General features: G+C 31.3%; 1 protein-coding gene across 1 annotated transcript; it reads right to left on the bottom strand.

Annotated features, from left to right (window-relative positions):
• Positions 1–268: 268 nt before the first annotated feature.
• On the bottom strand, positions 269–2,371 carry LOC142519102 (lysine histidine transporter-like 8). The gene is made up of 4 exons (XM_075622012.1): positions 1,943–2,371; positions 1,595–1,728; positions 915–1,498; positions 269–820 (listed from the first exon to the last, which is right to left on the bottom strand). Exons 1-4 carry the CDS (start codon positions 2,215–2,217, stop codon positions 329–331), a joined length of 1,485 nt encoding a protein of 494 aa, XP_075478127.1. The 5' UTR covers positions 2,218–2,371; the 3' UTR covers positions 269–328.
• Between the last annotated feature and the right edge of the window lie 19,496 nt (positions 2,372–21,867).

Below are 21,867 nucleotides of genomic sequence, written 5' to 3'. Positions count from 1 at the left end.
AAAATTCGATCCGTGAGACCGTCTCACACAATTTTTCGCCAACATCAATAATATATTTGGGTTAGTTATTATTGTAAAAAAAACATCGACGATCAGTTAAATGAGAAATTGCAATTATCACCATTTTCTGAAATAAAAATAACAAGGCATAATTATACTTGAACAAACTATTTATATTTGTATCAGCAAGGGTAACCGGGTTAATATATAAGAGGCTTATACGAGGATATTACCGCGAGGTTGCATATAATGTTCTTACATATATATATGTAAGGAAAAATGTGGGTTGTTTGATATACACTCGAAAGGGTGAGTTGATCCAACCGGGTCACTGTCCGGGTTTGAAGAAGTTGGCATCTAACCCGTTAACAATCAAAGACGAAAGAGCTGCGCTGAATAACATTAAGCTCAACACTACACCTAATGAACCAACACTAATGTTTAGGCACCACATTTTACTGAGTGGGTGGGGCTTCTTGATGGCAACCCACATGAAACAGGGATACACCAGCGTTAGAGGAAGTGCGATCGAGCCTAGCAAGGCTCCTAAACTTGGTAGAAACGGGAAAGCCATTGCTACGAAATATGTTAATCCTCCGAACGAGACCTTAATGGCAGAACGAAGCCATCTCGGGCATGGCTGGTTTTTCTTGCTCGTGTAGATATGTTCAAATTTGTCGAACACGGGCATGGCGTAGATTTGGAAGGCACACAAGTAGTTGATCAGTATTATGAAATATATGGCACCGGTTATGTACTTTGATGTATGGTTCTGGTGAAACTTTGTAAAGGCACCAAGAATTCCTCCGTCCACTATCACCTGAGAGACAAAAGGACCATATAGATTGAGTGTTTCATATATTCGGTATTCAGATCAGGATTCATGGAAATTTATGTCTCAAGTATTTGTTTACCTTGCTTCCGTAAGCCCAATGCCCGACAATTGCCAGCGGATACATACACATAGCAATCAGTAGATATGAAATGGTCACTCCTCTCCACATGGGCATACGCGACGGCTGTGTTGGACTTGTGGGCAGGGTTCCCTGTATCTCGAGCACGAGATTATGCCCTCGAAAAGCAAGAGCAATGATTCCAATACCATTCAACACATTCTGAATTCTATCACCAGTATCGGTAGGTTTAACCTCCATCGTCGACGAATCACCCGAAACATGAGCCAGCTGGCCCTTACTGACTGACAGAACCCACAGAAGGCTGCAATATGCAACTGCGGTGACAGACCCGATGAGGGAAACACGGTAGAGTTTGTTGAGATTAGTGAAGAAAAGAGCAGTTAAGGTGGCTGAACATATGAAAACTAGAAACCATTCAGAAAGTTTTAATGTTTCCGCCTCGCATTCGAGCTGGTCATCTCCACAGAGGGCGTGGTGAAGTTGGTCCATTATGTTGCCACCGCTGATTATGTACAACACACATGTACCGGTAGATAGGTACATTGTGGGGAAGATAGCTACCAGCTTTCCCAATTTTTTACCTGTAATTGACCAGATATACGATGAGTTTATAAGAATACACACACGTACGTGTATATATATACACACACATGCAATGTTTTGGTACGGATACTAACCGAAGGCTACCATAGAGAGGTGGAGAAATCTACTGTAACGAATTCCAGAAGCTGATTCGTGAAGATTAAGAAGAAGCCATATGGTGTAGAGTTGCCACCAGAATACAACAGACAGACAAAGAATCCCCCCCGACCTGTGGACAGTCAAGAGTTTTAATAAAATATTTTGCAATCGCGGACAAAATATCTCCACGAATAAAAGCTAAGGCATGATTCTTGATTCGCCATCAATCAATATGTAAAAGGCCATATTCTTGATCATGCATTACAAATCTAACTGTACGCTGTTGAATTCACAATCCTTTCGAACGTGAATTGAATCGATTTATATTTATTTAACTTGCTCACCATCCGAGATAGGAGAAGGCAATGGGGAGTAGAAGAGGCTGCACTCCAATTCCAGAACATATCAAATGGAATGCGACAGTGGAAGTGTTGCCCTTTCTGGATTCTGTAATGGGTAGCCAAGAGTCTTGCTCATTCCGCGGCGGCTCTGTTTCCGACACAATTATCACAAATTCTTGTTGGGGTTTGCTTTCTGTCCTGCTCGAGACCTCTCCGGTTTCCTCCGCAACCGGTGCAATTCTTGCCGACCCGCCGCCCATCGCCATTTCTCCGATCATCACGTGATACAGAAAAAAGAATCTTAGTATGTTTCAATGTTGTATGAGCAATCTCACACCTACGAGGAATCGATATATATAGACGCGCACACAATTTATCATATGCAATGTTTGTGTTAGAAATTATTTGATTTTTGAATTATTTTCCATTAAAATATACCAAAAATTATATTAAAAAAATCAATACACATAAAACAAAGTTTTAAATTTTAATCTTCTTCTAAATAATCAGAAAGCATTTAAGATTTTTAATGGATACTGAAAGAATGTGATATATATATTGACTAGAAGTAGGTCTTTTGAGAGATGTATTGTGAATCTTTATCTGTGAGATCGGTCAATCCTACCGATATTCACAACAAAAAACAATAATCTTAACATAAAAATAATACTTTTTAATAGATGACCTAAATAAAAAATAGGTCTCACAAAATACTGATATGTGATCATCTCACAGTAAATTTTATCCCTGTTGACGCGTTTGAATGAATCTGGTACGTGCGTTTGGGTAGAGATCGCAATTCCCAAGCAATGATGTAATATTTAGATCGTCATTGGCCATGACGTCATTATTATAATTTTGGTGTTTCATGTTTTATTATTAAATTTCTTACTTTTTGACAATGTGCGATTGAATTATATTTGTTTTTTTAATAAAGAATCCATCATTACCGAAGTTGAATAAAAGGCGAAATCAAAGAAAAACACTTCCAAGTTGGGTTTTTTTTAATCAGTTTAAAGTCATTTTCTAAAATCTTAGTGCTTTTCAAAATTGCAACAAAATAATGTGAACTTAAAAAAAATTGATTCATGCTGTCCCGTCGTAGGAGAGTAGGCAGGGCACCAACAAAACTTTATTTTAGAGTCTCGTGACTCTCGTCCATTGTAAGTAAAGGTGAGGCTGGTTAATATAAAATAACTATATTATATTCACTATATATATATATATATATATATATTATATGAATATATATAATTTTGTATTAAATTTTTTTATATAATTATAAATTTAAATTATTTATATAAAATATAATATCGTTTTTTTAAACTATATTGCTAATAGTGTATTTTATAAGAATTTTGTTTCATTTTATTAATAAAAATAATATGGTACTTATTTTTTTATATTTATGAGATTTGTACTACTCAATATATTTTGAGTAATATAGTTTCTAGAATTAGAGTTTAAAGTGAGTGACTAAATTTCTATAAAAAATTTTACCATTCTTAGCAGTTTTTAATAAGTTAAAAATTATTTTTGAACGGTTAGTTGGTTGATAACTTGAAAAGTGAGTAAGTGCAGAAATACTCCGATTTGATTAATGATGAACTATGTTTGACAGTTTAACAAGAAATAGTTTGAATTGTGATGTGCAAGAATATAGAGTGCCTAATAAAATAAAACAAGCGTTTTCTAATGGATGTTCGAAGATAAAACACATGTGTCACCACGTCTTCCACTTAGAAAAGTTTTCAATAAAAGACTTTGGTTTTACAACGATTTGTAACAACTTACTTCAACTAGGACTTGTGGCCTTCTTAGTGATCATTTTACAAATTTGGATATTTAAGAACCCTCAATTCACTAGAAAACGATACAAAAACCGAATGGTCAGTTTGACGGCCTGAGGAGTTGGTGTAGCATATAATGATCCTTGAAGATCTGATATATTGTCATATAGGTGTACTAAATGAGCATCTTGAAATCGAAAGATTGAGTATGCTCAGAGTTTTTGAAAATTGCAGGCTTGAATGATTTGACATGCAGTGTCCTTTTTTGAATTGGTTGGATTTTCAACGGTTTGAACACTTGTATTGTATGTAAGTTTGACATATGAGATCTTGTAGCTTGAGGTCAGACATTCTGCGGCTTGGCTTCTTGCCAAAACGGCTTAAGCTTCTAATGTTTTTGTCTAAATGACTTGAACTGATTCAACGATCCGTAAAACCTGAAATTAAATTTAAATATCAGTTAGTCCTGAACAACTCGATATTGTACTATAAATATTCTTACAATAGTTAAAATAAAATTATCATAACTATAAAAAATTATCACAATATTTTTTATAATAAAATGAATATAGTAAAAATAAATTTGATTTATATTTACAAAAAAATTATTCCAAAGAATTACGAGTAGTTAAGTTAAAAAAATATGATATTATTTTTTATATAAAACAATTAAAATAATACAAATAAACCTTCTAAATTAAACAACGCTGACTCCTATGAAAATTTAGTGTATAATTCGTTAATAGCTATAGAAGTTAGGTAGGTTAGAATTCCAAGTAGTTCCAACTAATAAAATTGAAAAAAAATTAGTTTAATGGCTAAAATAGTCTCTATTTTATTACAACCCACTTTTAGAAATCATATAAACGATTATTCTCATGTATCATGAAATTTTTTTGAAAAAAAAAAAAAGAATCAAATAATCTTTCGTGATGAAACAAAATATCTCTAATTTCCCACTCGAATAGATTTTTTACTTCCAAAAGAAACATAATAAAATAAGAAATTGAAAGTTAATTGAAATTGGTCGTATGGAAATTTCACAAACAAAAAGAGTATGAAAACCCTTTTTTCTATTTTATTTTTACATGATAATATAATAAATTTTTTTGTCGAGACAACAACTCTAACATTCTTTACAAATATTTAAATTGTATCGATGGCTAGCTCAAAATATAGGTCCTTGACTAATATAACATATTCAAAAAATTTATTTTTTTTCCATTAAGAAGAGTTTTTCAAAACTAAATATATGGATTATAGACTCAAATATATTAACATATAACATAATAATATTAAAACTACTTGTTCTTGTCAAATTTAGTCAAATAATAGTTTTGTTCGCTTCTATCAAAATTTATAAATTTTTCGGTTAGAAAATCACATCAAATGAAACAAGGATAAATCAACCGACATCTTTGGCTAATCCAATTTATATCAACTAAATAGGTGAAGATAATTATAACACCTCTTGAACCAACGTGACAAAGTGATATGTCTACTGAAGTCACTTCTTGAACATGTACAACTCTAGATTCTGGGTGTTGTTGAATCGAGTGTTTTGCCTATATGAGTATGTCACATTCTGAATGAGCAAAAATTATAACACCATTTGTCCACGTGAGCTAGAAAAAGATGTTTATGATAGTTTATAATTAAATTTTATAGTAATTTGAGTTAACCGTTTTGTAAAACGAGAACAAATATGAATTGCTTGTTATTGGAGCTCATTGTACAATAACGCTTGCGCGGACTTAGGCTAGAAGCGTGACAGCTGGTCATTCAATAATTGTACCATGTATTTATAAAACCAAACTAACTCATTAAAAATACAATCTTCAATGTCATCTGTTCATCTAGTCTCATGCATTTGGAAAGATAAAAAAAATAAAGAAAATTAATTAATACAAATAGACAACCATACGTTTAATAAATAATACTAGCAGATCGTGGCACACATATATGTGATCAGATGGCATAAGAAATATAATGGGAAAAAAAATTATAAAATATAAAATTGAGCGGGTAAATGAGATTTTTTGGAATACAAAAGCTTGTGTAAAACGGTCTCACGGGTCGTATTTTGTGAGACATATCTCTTATTTAGGTTATCAATGAAAAAATATTACTTTTTATGTTAAGAATATTATTTTTTATTGTAAATATCAGTAGGGTTGACTCGTCTAACAGATATTCTCACGAGAGAACTACTTTTTTTGGAATTATGAAAAAATTTCATTCTCATGCCAAAAATTGGATATTACGGAAGGTTTAACTTTAATTAATAATAGACTTAAATTCACCACTTTATAGCAGTTACAAAATTGCTAAAATTAGCATTCACAAGCACAAACAAAAAACGTATGTTTTCATCGAACATAGGAAACACTTGAATTTTATAAACTCCATGAATATTTTAAAAAATCACTAAAAAAAAGCATTCTTTTTCATCGAAAATTTTAAAAAAAATGCATGAAATCAACTATTAAATATGGAAGACGAGTTCAAATGATAAACGCGATTCAAAATTTATCAATCCAAATCCAAACACGACTTAAGTTTTTTTTCCTCGAAAAATTCTTTATTCAATAAATGACATGTATTCCACAAATTTACGCTACCAACCAACTGATACTATTGCTCCGCTAGTACTACAAAAATAGATTTATCAATAACGTGAAGATGATACGTAACATCACATAAAAAGTAGATTTGAAAAAAAATATCACAAATTTTAATTTGACACTCTTTTATATTTAACCAACCAACTTATCAAATCACCATAAAATTATCATTAAATTTTAAGTTCATTCAATCAACGAAGTAGTTGATGCCCACATATTTTGAGATGAACAAAACTGATAACATCGATACTGAAACTCGTTTATGTTGGTCTCACGTGCGACAATTTGAGATATAATTATGAAAATGAAGAATAAAATTGGACACCGAGATTTACGTGGAAAACTTCTAAAAATTATTAGGGTAAAAACCACATGCAAGTTGAAAAAAATTCCACTATAATATTTTTATGGTTTACAACCACTCAATGTGCTTGCAAAGAGAACACACATTCTATTAATACAGGAGAACAAACACCTCACAAATATTATATAACTAAGCACTCAAATGCGATGTGACGAGAGAAAAGAATTGGGAATGGAATGAATGAAACGAGAGGATGAGAGCTCTATGTACAGAGCTTCTCAACACGTTGTTGTTGTCATAAATATGACAGACACAGTCTACCATCTGCCAACCTTCATTTCCAACATTAATTGTCGACAGATTCGATGGTTTTACATCCGGTACCGTTGAATCTTTTTCAAAAAAATCGATTAAGGGAAAATGATCCAACTGAAGAAAAACAAAATAGTTTATTTCTTGATTGAACCTAGTTAACAAGCTGTATTATTAAATATACACTATATGTTTTTTTTTTTTCCTTCAAAAAATCCAATTTGTTTTTTCTCTCTCGATATTTTATTATTTGTTGTCAAAATAGACGAATTGAACACCTTTGCCCCAGGCATATATAAGCAACAGAAGAGAGGAAATGTGAGGTGTCCCACTGCCACAGACAGAAGGGATAATCTCCATTGACATAATGGATCAAGGAATGGGATTCACGATATCAGGTTGAGTGATTAATTAGGTGTCTCTAAAATTTAACTCATGATTTTTATTAAATATAATGAATTTGATTTTAAAATTTTTTATTTTACTTTTTATATATATATATAAAAAATTCAAAGTTGAGCTTCTGAGCGGGTTCGTAAGTAGCTATAAAGAATCTCTTGTCTTTGGCCATCGCCAATCCAAAAATCTATTTTAAAGCAACTATATTTTAAAATAGTGCAATTTCTGTACCAAATACAATATTCATCTCCAACCTATTTGTAAAAGTTATTTTGTCCGACAGATGCTCAAGATAATAAAAATATCAGAATATAATGTAAAATAGTAAATTTGTGTTTAATCAGAATTAAGTGTTGTGCTAGATGTTACAATATCTCAGGCAATATGCAGCGGAATATTATATTTTGAAACACAAACTGACTTTAAATAAATAGATGGACGATATTAAATATGCACAAGTATAAATACTTGTGCGGTGCCTCATGACAAAAATTAATCACTAGAAAACTTAACCGTTTACAAAAACCTACCACTAGTGATCTTCACAAAAATCAATTTCCTCAACACGTTGAGAAAATAAACGCTTTCTAAAAATCAAACAACCAGAATAAAAATCATTCAAGAAAGCAAAAACTAGATGCCAAAAGTTTGGAGCAACAAAACCCGATTTTCAGCCAACACTTGCATTCGTGTTGTCTGAGATGTCTCCAACATTTACGGCAACACTTGATATCAGCACTCTCCAGAAACAGCAACGTCCTTGAGAATTATTTGTCTCTAAAAACCGCGACGTGCAAATTGCACACAATATGCAGCAACGAAAACTTTCAAGTGAAGAGCGATAAACACGAGAACAATAGATCGAAGAAAGCCACCACAAAAATCTCCCACGAAAATCTCTTCACTAAAAATCTCTCCAATAAAAATTCTTCCACGAAAATTCTCCTCCAATTAAAATCACGTCCACGAAAAAATCCTTTCACGAAAATACATCACATGAAAATTCTTCACGAAAACTTTACACGAAAAACACCTTCACGTGAACTCTCTGAATTTTTCTTCTTCTCTCTCAATCCCTTTTTATTAAATCTCCGTCACGCTTCACCACATGTTGATCACCTCTTATTTATAGCCTTCATCTCTCCTAGAGCTTATAATTCACTTCAACTCACAAGGAAATCTACAAAATAAAAAAATCAAGAGTTAAATCAATAATATCATATCTTCAAGATCTTTATCATAAATATTATATCTAGATAAGTAAAACTCAATATTCCACATAATCTTATCAAGATGAAATTAGAATTAGGAAAGATATTATATCACAATAAAATCTTAACATAATTATCTAGAAATGCAAAATCATAATTAAATATTATACTCAATCAAAGCAACAAGGAAAAGATAATATTAGGGAAATCAATTTAATATGGAAATTATATTTTCCTTCACTATTTACTTCAAATCTTACTCTAAAAAATCTCAAAATATTTTTTTTATTTGATTTATTAAATTTATTTTATTTTTTGAACCGAATATGGACATTCTTCAACCCATCAACTTGATTTATTTTAATTATGTTTAAATATCTCACTTATGATTTATTTAGTTTTGGCCACATATACTGATTTTTTATTTTAATTTTTTTATTAAAAAAAATCATTAACTCGTTAAGAATTATGTGAATACAATTTTTCCATGAGAAAAGGAAACCTAAAAGAAGTCGTCGGGGTCGGACTATTTAAAAGTAAAATTGTGTTGGCAGCGCTGCTTCTCATGATTTTACGACATAATTATGTTCTCGTTGAATATTATTATTTCTTTTTTTTTTTGGAATGAAATATATATTTTTTTTAAGTCATTATGTATTTCCAGAAGAATGAAACTTTTAATGGCACGTTTGTCCAAATAAATTTGTACAAAACATGCTATGAGATCGTCTCACGTATTAATTTTGAGATAGGTCTCTTGTGAGACGGTCTCACGAATCTTTATCTGTGAGACGAGTTAACCCTACTGATATTCACAATAAAAAGTAATACTATTAGCATAAAAAGTAATATTTTTTCATGGATGACCCAAATAAGATCCCATCTCACAAAATACGACCCGTGAGACCGTCTCACACGAGTTTTTGCCTTAATTTTGTTAGACAAATCTCTTAATTGACCCCTCTATTAAAAATATTATTTTTTATGTCAAATATTATTTTTACTCTAGATATCGTGTGGGGACCCGGACGCTAATTAATTCCTTAATCGTCTTTAGGAATGATTCAAACAATTATAATAAACAGTGTCTAATTTTTTTTTTTTAAAATACAAAGCGGAAACGTAATGTAATTCATTTCAAATTACATATTAAACATAAATATACAAATCTTGTATTATCTACAAGAATTCAACTAGGTTCAACTATATATCAGTGCTGAATCCTAAGTTGCTTCGAAGCCCGGATCTCCACGCTATCTAGTCCAGCCTCGTTCTCTTCTTGACCCTGATCCTATCCCACCTGTTGCCATGCACACATACAAACACGACAACAGCCGGATAACTCCGGTGAGAATTACATTCTCAGTATAAATCATGTATACATGCAATCATAAAAACAATATAAAAGCATACAACAAATATGTCTAACATGGATTGAGATCAGAATATAAATCCATATCAAGAATAAATCCTATTCTAAACATGTACCATCATCAGGAACATAACTCATCATGTACCATATTCAGGAACATAATCAACATAAATCAAAATAACTGTCAATTAGACTCATGACTCCACATTTAAGACTAGACTCAATCCTAGTCTAGGTATTTCGGTTTCCAGAAGTTAGCATTCCCATATCGACCAACAGTAATAGAAAAGACTCCAGTTCTATCCACGTCGATAGGGTATCGATCACCAGTAATAGAAGAAGCTCTGATTCTATCCACATCGATATAGTATCGATCAACAGTAATAGAAGAAACTCCAATTCTATCCACATCGATATGATATCGATCATCAGTAATAGAAGAGTTACATTTTATCCACATCAATACAGTACCGATCACCAGTAATAGAAGAAGCCACATTTCTATCCACATCGATAGCCAATCATCCGGTGACAGACTTTGACACTATCGCCAATACACTATCTTGTGACATCGTGCAATGTGCCCGTGGCGATCCCACCACTATCAGGCACTTCTGTCACAAGATTACTCGTCTAGTACCTGCTGTCTATAAATCAAGAGAACAAGTACATCAATCAAATCAATACAATAAGGTAAAGTATGTGATTTAGGGAAACTCGAGCCAAACCTCACTCGAGTTGTGCAATTCCAACTCAACATTAATTTATACCTTTATCTTCTCGGTCCGACGAAGACGAAGTATTGAAGTCAACTCTGTTCATACCCAATCTGATAATGACAATCGAATAGATACAATATCAGTATATAACTCAGTTCAAAACCTGTTCTGATCAATACTCAAATCAAAAAATAATCTGATCAATGCCAATCGACTTACGATACCACAATACCATCTAAATCAATACCGAATCTGATCAATATCAATCAACTGATGTTTCGACGGCATAATAATACAATCTCGATAACCCCGTCAATTTCAACATCACAGATATAATACCAGAACTCATAATTAAGATCGGTAGAAATCAGAATCTCAACGATGATATAAATCTGATACCGATTCTTAATCAAATCGACTCCGAGAATCATAATAATTCCATAATCAGTCTATTTCTTAATCTGACTTCGATTCTATGATGTCTAACATGTCAAGAACATCATATATGAATTCCATTCAATTTTGACAACATCATAATTTCAAAACATATCAAAACGTAGTAAAACTTACGTCCAGTTGTAGCCTACGTCGATAGGAACACAGTACTGAAGTCGGATTTAAAATCGGATGGACGAATTTCTCACAAAAGGCGTAAGGATTTTCTATCACTTTCCCCTGACCCTTTTCTCGGTTTTCTTGCAAAATTATGAAGGGAATTGCATTGTGTATATATATATATATATATACACATCAACGATGCATGCTGAAGCCAAGTGGATCATTCTTCATAAAACACGTCTCGCGCATATGCGCGACATCAACCGGCGCATATGCGCGAGACCTACTAGTCATCGCACATCACTTCTCGGCAGCTCGCGCATATGCGCGACGCCTTCCGCGCATATGCGCGAGGCTCTCTGGACATTGGTAACATATGCTCGCGCATATGCGCGCACTCACTTCGCGCATATGCGCGGGGCCTTCTGTCCATCTTGCGCATGTGCGCGCATTATGACGCGCATGTGCGCGAGAGCTACGGTCCTCGCACCATAAATCTCACGCGACACCTCATTTCGTGTCTCGATTAGCCCTTTCATAATTGTCTCGATTAAAATCAATAATCGTAATTTAGCACGATATAAAATCTCGGGCATTACATATCGACTGATTCGACTCATCTCAAAGATATAGATTCGTGTGACAATATCACAAAAAACTTATTCATAGATTAGTTGCTTTTAGTACATTTTAAGTCAAAATTAAATACACACGCACATAAAGGACATATTATGGGTGTTGAGGAATAACCAAAAAACAGTTGGTTATTCTGTAAAAAAATACATAGAAAATTGTTTATTGCCGAAATGACATAAAATTATGTACTTCGATATTATTTTTTTTAAAAAAAATTATCTATGTTATTTTTGTTAATATAAATAAAAATCAGTAAATATTTCATTTAATAATTAGAACGGTAAATTCTACAGTAAAAATCATTTAATTAGAATGAAGATAATTGAAAAATGGATGATAGGTTTGATATAAGATCTAATTATATTCTCCGTCTTGTAACTTACATTATTTTTATGTTTGGTTATGTTTGGATGTTAATTTATAATCTTAGTACAATAACTTATATTTTTCTTTCGATTTAGTCCATTTTTACTGAAGTTTTGCCATGCCTATAGTTAGCGATGGTATAATGTATCTTACCTAACCGAAAATTAATGTAATTAAAATATTTATATCGATATTACCAAAAATTTTGGTGTACCGAGACTCGATATACTGAAATATTCGGTTCGTAAAATTAACATATGGATTATATCGAAATATTGCGGAATACTGAGATTTCGTTACGATATCAATATATATCGTTTTATACTGAAAAATACTTTATATTTTTTTAAAAAATTTAACTTGGCAAAGGCATTTTTTATTTCAAGTGTTTGGAGAAAAGACTTAAATGGAAATTAACACCAGAAAAATTATTCAGAAAGTAAAATAACTTAAAATAACGATGGTTCCCTAGAGAAGGAAAACCATAAATATAGGAATTTTAAATATGCAAGAAATAAATTAAGATGGTTCCTCTTTTGAGGAGATCCACAAATTGCAGAAAGTAAATAGCAGAAATTAAAATTCTTTAAGGCCGTGGTTCCTCCAGTTTCTGATGCATATAAACCTTTAAGGGATCTATATACAGAGCATACTTTTGCAAAGAACTCCACTAATCTTAAAGAAGTAGGCGGTTTAACCATCCATAGATAATAAACACATAAATGGTTTAACCAGCCATATATATAAATGGTTTAACCAGCCATATATATAAGAATTCCAGAATTTAAAACAAGATTTTATTACTAACCTTTGGAATCGAATAACTTTACATAAATGGAAGATACAAATTAAAAAGAGTTTCGGGTTTCTAGGATTTCTGGGTAATGGTTGAAGGAATTTGGATCTGGGAATGGGTGATTAGAAAGAGAGAGGTAGAGAGAAGAGAGATATGGGTAGAGAGTGGTAAAATTTTTCGGTGCCCTGATACTGAAGTTATGTCCCCTTTTACATATTTTTTTGGGGGTATTTTCGGTTTTTTTTTTTAACACATGAAAATGTACATATCAATACAAATACAAAAACAAATACAAATACAAATACAATGCTATACAATTTAATACAAACATTTATACACCACTATTTCCAAATATTGGTCCTTGGTCGTCTGGTCCAAGGAGGTCATCTTCATCCAGGTTAAGCGAATCATCAGAAGATTCTGATTTTCTTGAAGGTCCTGGTGAGAATTTCATTAGTATAGCTTGCATTTCTTCAGGAGTTTTGGCAGCTGTTAGCATTGCTGTCATTTGGGATTTTTGTGCCAGGAATTCTGTCTGTTGTCGTGGTGGAATCCTGTCGAGCGGTTTTTGAGTTGGGACTCTCGTATTTTTGTCATTGTTGATCCAAGCTTGGACATTGGTGGCTGTAAGGCTTGGAGGAATTATAAATTTGTCTCACCGTTTGACTTTAAATCTTCTCTTAATTTGTAAAATTTTTTCGTCTGAAAATTCAACAGTCCAAGAAAGGACCCAAGGAAGATAAAATTTCATGCAAAAAAGGGCAAGAGGGTGGAATCGTTTTTCTTCTGCTGTTGGGGCATACTGGGTTCTAAAAAGATTAAAGGAATTTTGGACAGGGTGTTTAAGGATTTCATAGGTGGAGCCAAAATATTCCCACCATGTATACCACCCCACCAGGTTGGGAATTTTTTGGGATTGCAAATCTTGGTATCAAAATAGAATAACCAGGTGTGCTTGTGTTTCTGGTTTTGTATTAAGAAGGAATTGTACCAGGCCTGTTGATAGTCCCAGTAATTAAAAGATATTTCAAAAAATGATGCTTCTTTATATTTTTCTGAAATAGTATAGGTTTTGAAAAATCATAACCCCAGTCAATTGGAGCAATGACTTTTAGGATTTTGCAGGTGGAATAAGCAGGGTCATCATGGCTTTGGTCCAAAAAGAAGTTTTTAAACAATGCGGAGTCAGTAGTCTCCAGAATTGCTTGGTAGAAATAAGGGGTCTTATTTTCGTTCCAAGGTTTATAATATCGTCCTTTTCCAAAGTATTTTTGAAGTGTTTCAAAGGGATCTTTTTCATGGAATCCTAGTTCAACATGTATTATATTTTGCCAATTGTATTTCTCAAATTAATCAGAAGGAGAGTTTAATGGTGGTTGTGTGAGAACAAGCTGTGAATTTGTAGTGTGATAAGAGGTTTTTGAGGTATTATCGGAAAATGAAACAGTTTGGAAGGAATCTTTGGTAAGAATTTCTTTATAGAGTTTCTTATCAGATCTTTCACTTGCTTGGGTCTTGGCAAAGGCATTTTTTATTTTAGGTGTTTGGAGAAAGGATTCAAGGAATTCAAGTCTTTTCTCCAAATCATCACTTACCTGTGGTTTTGATTGTGCAGTATCTTTAAGTTCCTCTTCTTCTTCTTTTGTCACAATGTCATACCAGGTTTTGGTTTTTGCTGGTTCGGTAGGAATTTGAACAGGCTTTTTATCCTTTTTGGGTGGCATTTCTGTTTTGGAGAAATTCTCTTGTGAGGAAATCAGGTAAAGAATTTGTATCTCTTTTTATGAATTCGATTTCAAAATCAAATATACTAAGAATAGCTTGCCATCTTGCAAAAATTTGTTTTGAGGCAAGATTTTGGACATCTTTTTGTAAAATTTCTTTTGCACTTTTACAATCTATTCTTAATAAAAACTTTTGGTTCAAAAGATCACTCTGGAATTTTTGAACGCATAAAACAATACTCAAAATTTCTTTCTTTATAGCTGAATAATTTTTCTGGGTGTCATTCCAATGAGCAGATGTGTACTGTACTATGCACTCTTTGTTTTCTTGTTTTTGTTTTAATATACCTCCATATCCTAAATCTGATGCATCTGTTTCTACGATTTTTTGTAGGTTGGGATCGGCTATATGAAGACATGGAATTTCTAACACTTTCTTTTTTATGTTTTTTACAATTTCTGTATGTTTTTCTGTCCATGGTTTTGGGTTTTTTCGGAGTTTATCATGTAAGGGTTTTGCTATTCTATTAATGTTTGGACAAAAATCTAGAACATAATTTAGACTTCCTAAGAATCTTTGTAGTTGGGTTTTATCAAGTATTTTATCTGGAAATTTGTTTGTGAATTCTAAAGATCTCTCAATGGGAGTTATGGTACCACGAGATATGTAATGACCTAAAAATCTTATCCTAGTTTGAAAACAACTTATTTTTTATTTTGATACAACTAGACCATTTTGTTTTGTGATATAAAGAAATGTTTTTAGATGTTTAAAATGATCATCGACGTTATTAGAGAATATTAATACATCATCAATGTAAACAATGCAGAATTTTGAATAATCATTATATATTTCATTCATAATTCTTTGGAATTCCGAAGGGGCATTTTTAAGTCCAAAAGGCATTACATTCCATTCATATTGTCCAAAAGGGACTGTAAAAGCAGTTTTATATTTATCCTTTTGAGAAATTTGTATTTGCCAAAATCCAGATTTCATATCAAATTTGGAAAATATATAAGCATTACGTAGTTTTTATAATAAGTCTTTTTTATTTGGTATTGGATATCTGATCCATTTTAATGCTTTATTTAATGGTTTGTAATTAATTACTAACCTGCGTGTTCCTCTTTCAATTTCTGAATTTTTATTGACATAAAAGGCAGCACAACTCCAAGGGGATCTAAATTTAGAAATTAACCCTTTTTTCTCTAAATCTTGAATTTCTTTTTTACAATGTTCTTCTAATTCAAAATTCATTTGGATTGGTCTAGCTTTAGTTGGTATTTGTCTATCATTGAAATCTTCTTCATAGGGAAGATCAACAATATGTTATTTTCTATTCCAAAAAGCATTAGGAATTTCTGAACAGACTTCTGTTTCTAGTATTTTTTTAAACTTTTGAATTTTATTTTGAATTTCTTTTGTTTCTATTTGGTTTTGTATTCTTTTTAAATAAACATCTTTCTTAAGATTTTCTAATTGAAAAGTCTTCCCTTGGATTATGGTATTAATATTATTTTCATAAATTGAACATGCTTTTATTAAGTTAAGATTTCTAGTTCGAGGTTTCTCTAAAAATTCAAATTTTAATTTTTTATGATTAAATTTAGAAGAGATAGAGTCATTGTTTACTTTATATGGGGTAATTAAACTTATAAAAGGAGCTCCTAATATTACAGCGTGATGAATATCATTAACTAAAACAAAAATGGTTTTTATGAAGATACCATTATTTATTATTGTTGCGTCTGTTTTTGAATTTACATTTAATCTTGAATTATTAGCAGCTGAGAGTTTTTCTTGTGTTTTTTGTTGAAATTCAGTAGGTACTATTCCTGATTTGATACAATTTAAGTCTGCACCAGTATGAAATAAGGCTATTGTATCCATTTCGAAATCTTCTGAAAATACTAGATTTATTTTTAAGATATATTTTCTAGAAGTTATTTCTCTTAAGACGAAAAGAAAATCTTCAGGAATTTTTTCAATATTTTCGACCTTTTGGGTTTCATCATTTTATGTTTCTGAAGAACTTTCAATGTTTATATTTTGTAGGATTAGTCTTATTGCTTCAGAATTTTGAATCTGTTTTTCTTTTAATTTTATTTCTTTTATATCTTTTTGTAAGTCTTGGATTGTGATTTCTTTTTCTCTTTTTCTTTTTATTAATATTTCAGTTAAGTCATAAGTATTTTTTGAAGTACTTGGGAATTTTTTATTTTCTTCTTTGTCATTTAGAGATTTTAGAATTTTTTCTAAATATTCTTTTTGGATTGTTGGGTCATTAATATTTTTTAATATATCTAAAAGAAGTGATTGATCTTTGGTGAGCATATTAATTTGTTTTTCAGATTCTCTACTAGTTATGATTTGTTTATCTACTAATGATTCGTCAGTGTTGATAGAGTTTTCAGTTTCTGAGTTTCCTTCAGAAGAATCGATCAAGAGATTAGAAATTTTATTTAATATTTCTTCATCTAATTCTAATTCATTTAATTTCTTATTTAGTCTACAATAATTTGCCGTATGTCCTTTCTCATGGCATCTATAACATTCAATATCTTTGAAGGATTTTTTGAATTCTTGCTTGTTATTTTTAAATTTCCTAAATGATTTTCTTCTTGGTTTTTTGTAAAAATCTTCTTTTGGGTTAAAATTATCTTTTTGATTTCTTCTAAAGTTTTTCTTATAGGGTTTTTTATGTGTTTTTTGACAATTTTGTGAGCATTTTGATGAGGATGGTTTATTAGTATTTATATCAAATTGATTACAAAAAGTTCCCAATTCTTGTTTTGTTCTTTTCATTTCCCATTTTAGGTGTTTTTGTAATTTTAAATCTTGGCATATTTTTAACCCTTCTTGTTGGGTTAGACTAATTAATTGACCATAAGTGTATTCATTATAGGCTATAATTTGTTTACCACTGTTTTCTCTAATTTTATTTCTTAGCTTATCTCCTAGAAGAGTTGGTAAGCCTGCAAGGAATTTTTCTTTCCAAAAAGGTTGATTTGAATCTTCTCTAAGCATTATTCTAGTTAAAAAAGTATTTTTATACCATTGAAAATTACTTAATTTTTTACATTTTAGATTTGATAGGAGTTCTGCATTTTTATCTTTTAAATATGAAGGATTTCCAATAAAATGTAAGGAAATTGTTAATATTAAGGTTGCTACCGCATCTTGTTGGGATTACCATTTTCATCTAGAATTGGTATTCCTTCTTCATCTGTTTTTATAGAGTTTAAAATATCTTCTTGTTGTTGATTTGTGATATTGTAATCTCACCAACCTTTTATTTGACATGAGAATCCTGCTATGATGAGTTCAGCAATAGTTTTATCATGAGTCACAATTTGGGTTTTATGGGCATTTGCAGCCATAGTCATTTGTTGTAATAAATTCAGGATGTTATATTCTGTCATTTCGTCTATATTCCAATTGTAGACTGAAGATGCTTTAAAACTTGGTTGAGTCAATGGTTTTACTACTCCTAGATCAGGAGCAGGGATAATTTGTAGGGATTGGTCCCAACTTATTTTATTGATTTTTGTAGAATTTTGGAATTGTTCTATGTTTTCACTAATATCAGAATCTTGATTTAAAGTATTTATTCTAGGGATGGATGAAGGTGTATCCGGAGCAGTCTGATCCATTGTATTAGAACTACTAGTTGTTGCCATTATTCTACTTAATTGATCTTGAATACTTTTTATAAATTCAGACATATTATCTTGAATATTTTTTACACTTGGTTTAGATATTTGGTAAGGCTTAAAAACAGGATTTTTAAATTTATTATCATTGTTTTCAGGGTTTATTATTGGTTGTTTTTGTAAATGTTTTTCTAATTTATCTAATTGTTTTCCTATGGTATTTAAATTAACATTTGTGAAATTATTTTGTGTTATAATATTTTTTATGTTGACCTTACCATTTTCTCCTGGATTTTTTTATTGGAATAGCTTCTATTTGTTGATTTTGCATATTTATTTTAATTCCTTGTAAAGGAGGATGATTAGATTGGATTATCCTAGTATCAGTAATTGTTTGCCATTCTTGTGTTTTATTTCTTATTGTAACAGGATTTATACTTTTAGAAAAGGGATATTCCAATGAATTTTGAGAAGCATAAATTTCAAACCAGTCAAAAAATAGGATATGTATTTTATTTGTATCTACAAATTCATAGAATTTTTCTTGAATAGATTTTCTAAAATCTATAAAGTGTTGGAAAAACCATAATCTTTTTTCCAGGTTATGTTTGGCATAAAAATTATTATGCAGAAATTTTTTATTTATTTGAAAGTCTTTTTCTATAACATTTAATTCATTAGTAACGTTTTCTGTAATAGCAGAAAATGTTGGACTAGTTGGTTCTTGATATTATTCTGTAGTATGAAATTGTTTTTGAGAACTTTCTTCTTTTATTTTCTTATAGATTGGTATAGGAATTTCAGATGCGTAGTCTACATTTCTTAAAACTGAATTAGGTAAATCTGAGGTTGAATATCTAGGTTGTGTTTTATAGGGAATATTTATAACTGAAGGGATTTGTGATATTCTTCCTAAATCTATGGTTTCAGCAATAGAAGAATCATCATATCTATTGTTACTACCAGATTTTCTATTAAATGAGAGTTTGACTTTTCCATTTGCATATTGAGTTATTTCTTTTAATTGGGTGTTTGTTTCTATGTGTCCTATAGGTTCTGGGTTAACAGCACCTTCTAGGATCCATTCTTCGGGTAGTGTTATATCTTTCCATTGAATTGGTTTCGGAATTACAGTATTGGATTTTCCTAAATCTGTTTGTAATAAAAGGGTTTCACCTTTCTTACTATGATATTTTACTTTTGTAGCAAAGGCCGAATTCATAGCCTTGTAATGAATTCTAAAAATAACAGCAACCGGTATTGATCCTTTAAGCATATTATAATTATGAGTTTTTATTTGTAAAACTAAGGATTTTAAAATGTTTTTATCGTTTAGGGATACCGAGAAGTTTGGATAACAATCAAAAGAGATTGGTTCAGTACACAGACTGGATTCAACAGAACTTAATAATGAATCTTTGAAATTTGTGAATCTGGCATCTCTTAAAATAGTAAGAATGGAAGTATTTAATCCCTCTTTAGTTAAGGGTTTTATTCCTACTTGAACCAATCCTATGTGAATGTATTTATAGTTTTTATCTCTGTGTTTTCGTAATGAATTTTGAGATAATAAATTGATTGTTTCAAAAGGCTTTGTAAGTTGTATATCTCTTTCTTCTGTTTTAATTGTGAAATCAGATTTAAATATTTGGAATCTGGAGTATTTGTAAATCTGATCCTTATTTATTCTAGGAATTTCTCAGTTATCAATGGATTTATAAAATCTTCTATAATTATTTCTTCGGTGTTAATTATTTTATTATTATCATAAGAAGATGTAGCAGCAGAGTTTAGAGATATAGATCTAGAGAAAATTGGATCCATAATTAAAAAATTTTATTCTTGAATTTTATTCTCTCTCTACAATCCTAAGCAATTCTTAGGGGTTACGGCCTTAAAGGACTTACTACCCAGACTTTCTTAGGCAAAAACACTCAAGAGATCCTAAATTTCTAGACTTAAAATTTTTTTCCTTACAGATTTAATATACCACAGAACAGATTTTAGGAAAATGGAAATTAACACCAGAAAAATTATTCCAAAAGTAAAATAACTTAAAACAACGATGGTTCCCTAGATAAGGAAAACCATAAATATAGGAATTTTAAATATGCAAGAAATAAATTAAGATGGTTCCTCTTTTGAGGAGATCCACAAATTGCAGAAAGTAAATAGCAGAAATTAAAATTCTTTAAGGCCGTGGTTCCTCCAGTTTCTTATGCATATAAACCTTTAAGGGATCTATATACAAAGCATACTTTTGCAAAGAACTCCACTAATCTTAAAGAAGTAGGCGGTTTAACCAGCCATAGATAATAAACATATATATATATATATATATATATATATATATATATATATATATATATATCTAAGAATTCCAGAATTTAAAACAAGATTTTATTACTAACCTTTGGAATCGAACAACTTTACATAAATGGAAGATACAAATTAAAAAGAGTTTTGGGTTTCTGGGATTTCTGGGTAATGGTTGAAGGAATTTGGATCTGGGAATGGGTGATTAGAAAGAGAGAGGTAGAGAGAAGAGAGATATGGGTAGAGAGTGGTAAAATGTTTCGGTGCCCTGATACTGAAGTTATGTCCCCTTTTATATATTTTTTTGGGGGTATTTTCGGATTTTTTTTTAACACATGAAAATGTACATATCAATACAAATACAAATAAAAATACAAATACAAATACAAATACAATGCTATACAATTTAATACAAACATTTATACACCACTATTTCCAAATATTGGTCCTTGGTCGTCTGGTCCAAGGAGGTCATCTTCATCCAGGTTAAGCGAATCATCAGAAGATTCTGATTTTCTTGAAGGTCCTGGTGAGAATTTCATTAGTATAGCTTGCATTTCTTCAGGAGTTTTGGCAGCTGTTAGCATTGCTGTCATTTGGGATTTTTGTGCCAGGAATTCTGTCTGTTGTCGTGGTGGAATCCTGTCGAGCGGTTTTTGAGTTGGGACTCTCGTATTTTTGTCATTGTTGATCCAAGCTTGGACATTGGTGGCTGTAAGGCTTGGAGGAATTATAAATTTGTCTCACCGTTTGACTTTAAATCTTCTCTTAATTTGTAAAATTTTTTCACCTGAAAATTCAACAGTCCAAGAAAGGACCCAAGGAAGATAAAATTTCATGCAAAAAAGGGCAAGAGGGTGGAATCATTTTTCTTCTGCTGTTGGGGCATACGGGGTTCTAAAAAGATTAATCTTTTTAATCCTTAAACACCCTGTCCAAAATTCCTAAAAAGATTAAAGGAATTTTGGACAGGGTGTTTAAGGATTAAAAAGATTAATCTTTTTAGAACCCTGTATGCCCCAACAGCAGAAGAAAAACGATTCCACCCTCTTGCCCTTTTTTGCATGAAATTTTATCTTCCTTGGGTCCTTTCTTGGACTGTTGAATTTTCAGGTGAAAAAATTTTACAAATTAAGAGAAGATT

Source organism: Primulina tabacum, chromosome 11, assembly GCF_025594145.1.
Source record: "Primulina tabacum isolate GXHZ01 chromosome 11, ASM2559414v2, whole genome shotgun sequence".
NCBI classification, from domain to species: Eukaryota; Viridiplantae; Streptophyta; class Magnoliopsida; order Lamiales; family Gesneriaceae; genus Primulina; species Primulina tabacum.
The sequence above is the reverse complement of the archived record's forward strand: the minus strand, read 5'-3'. Positions and strand labels throughout refer to the sequence as shown.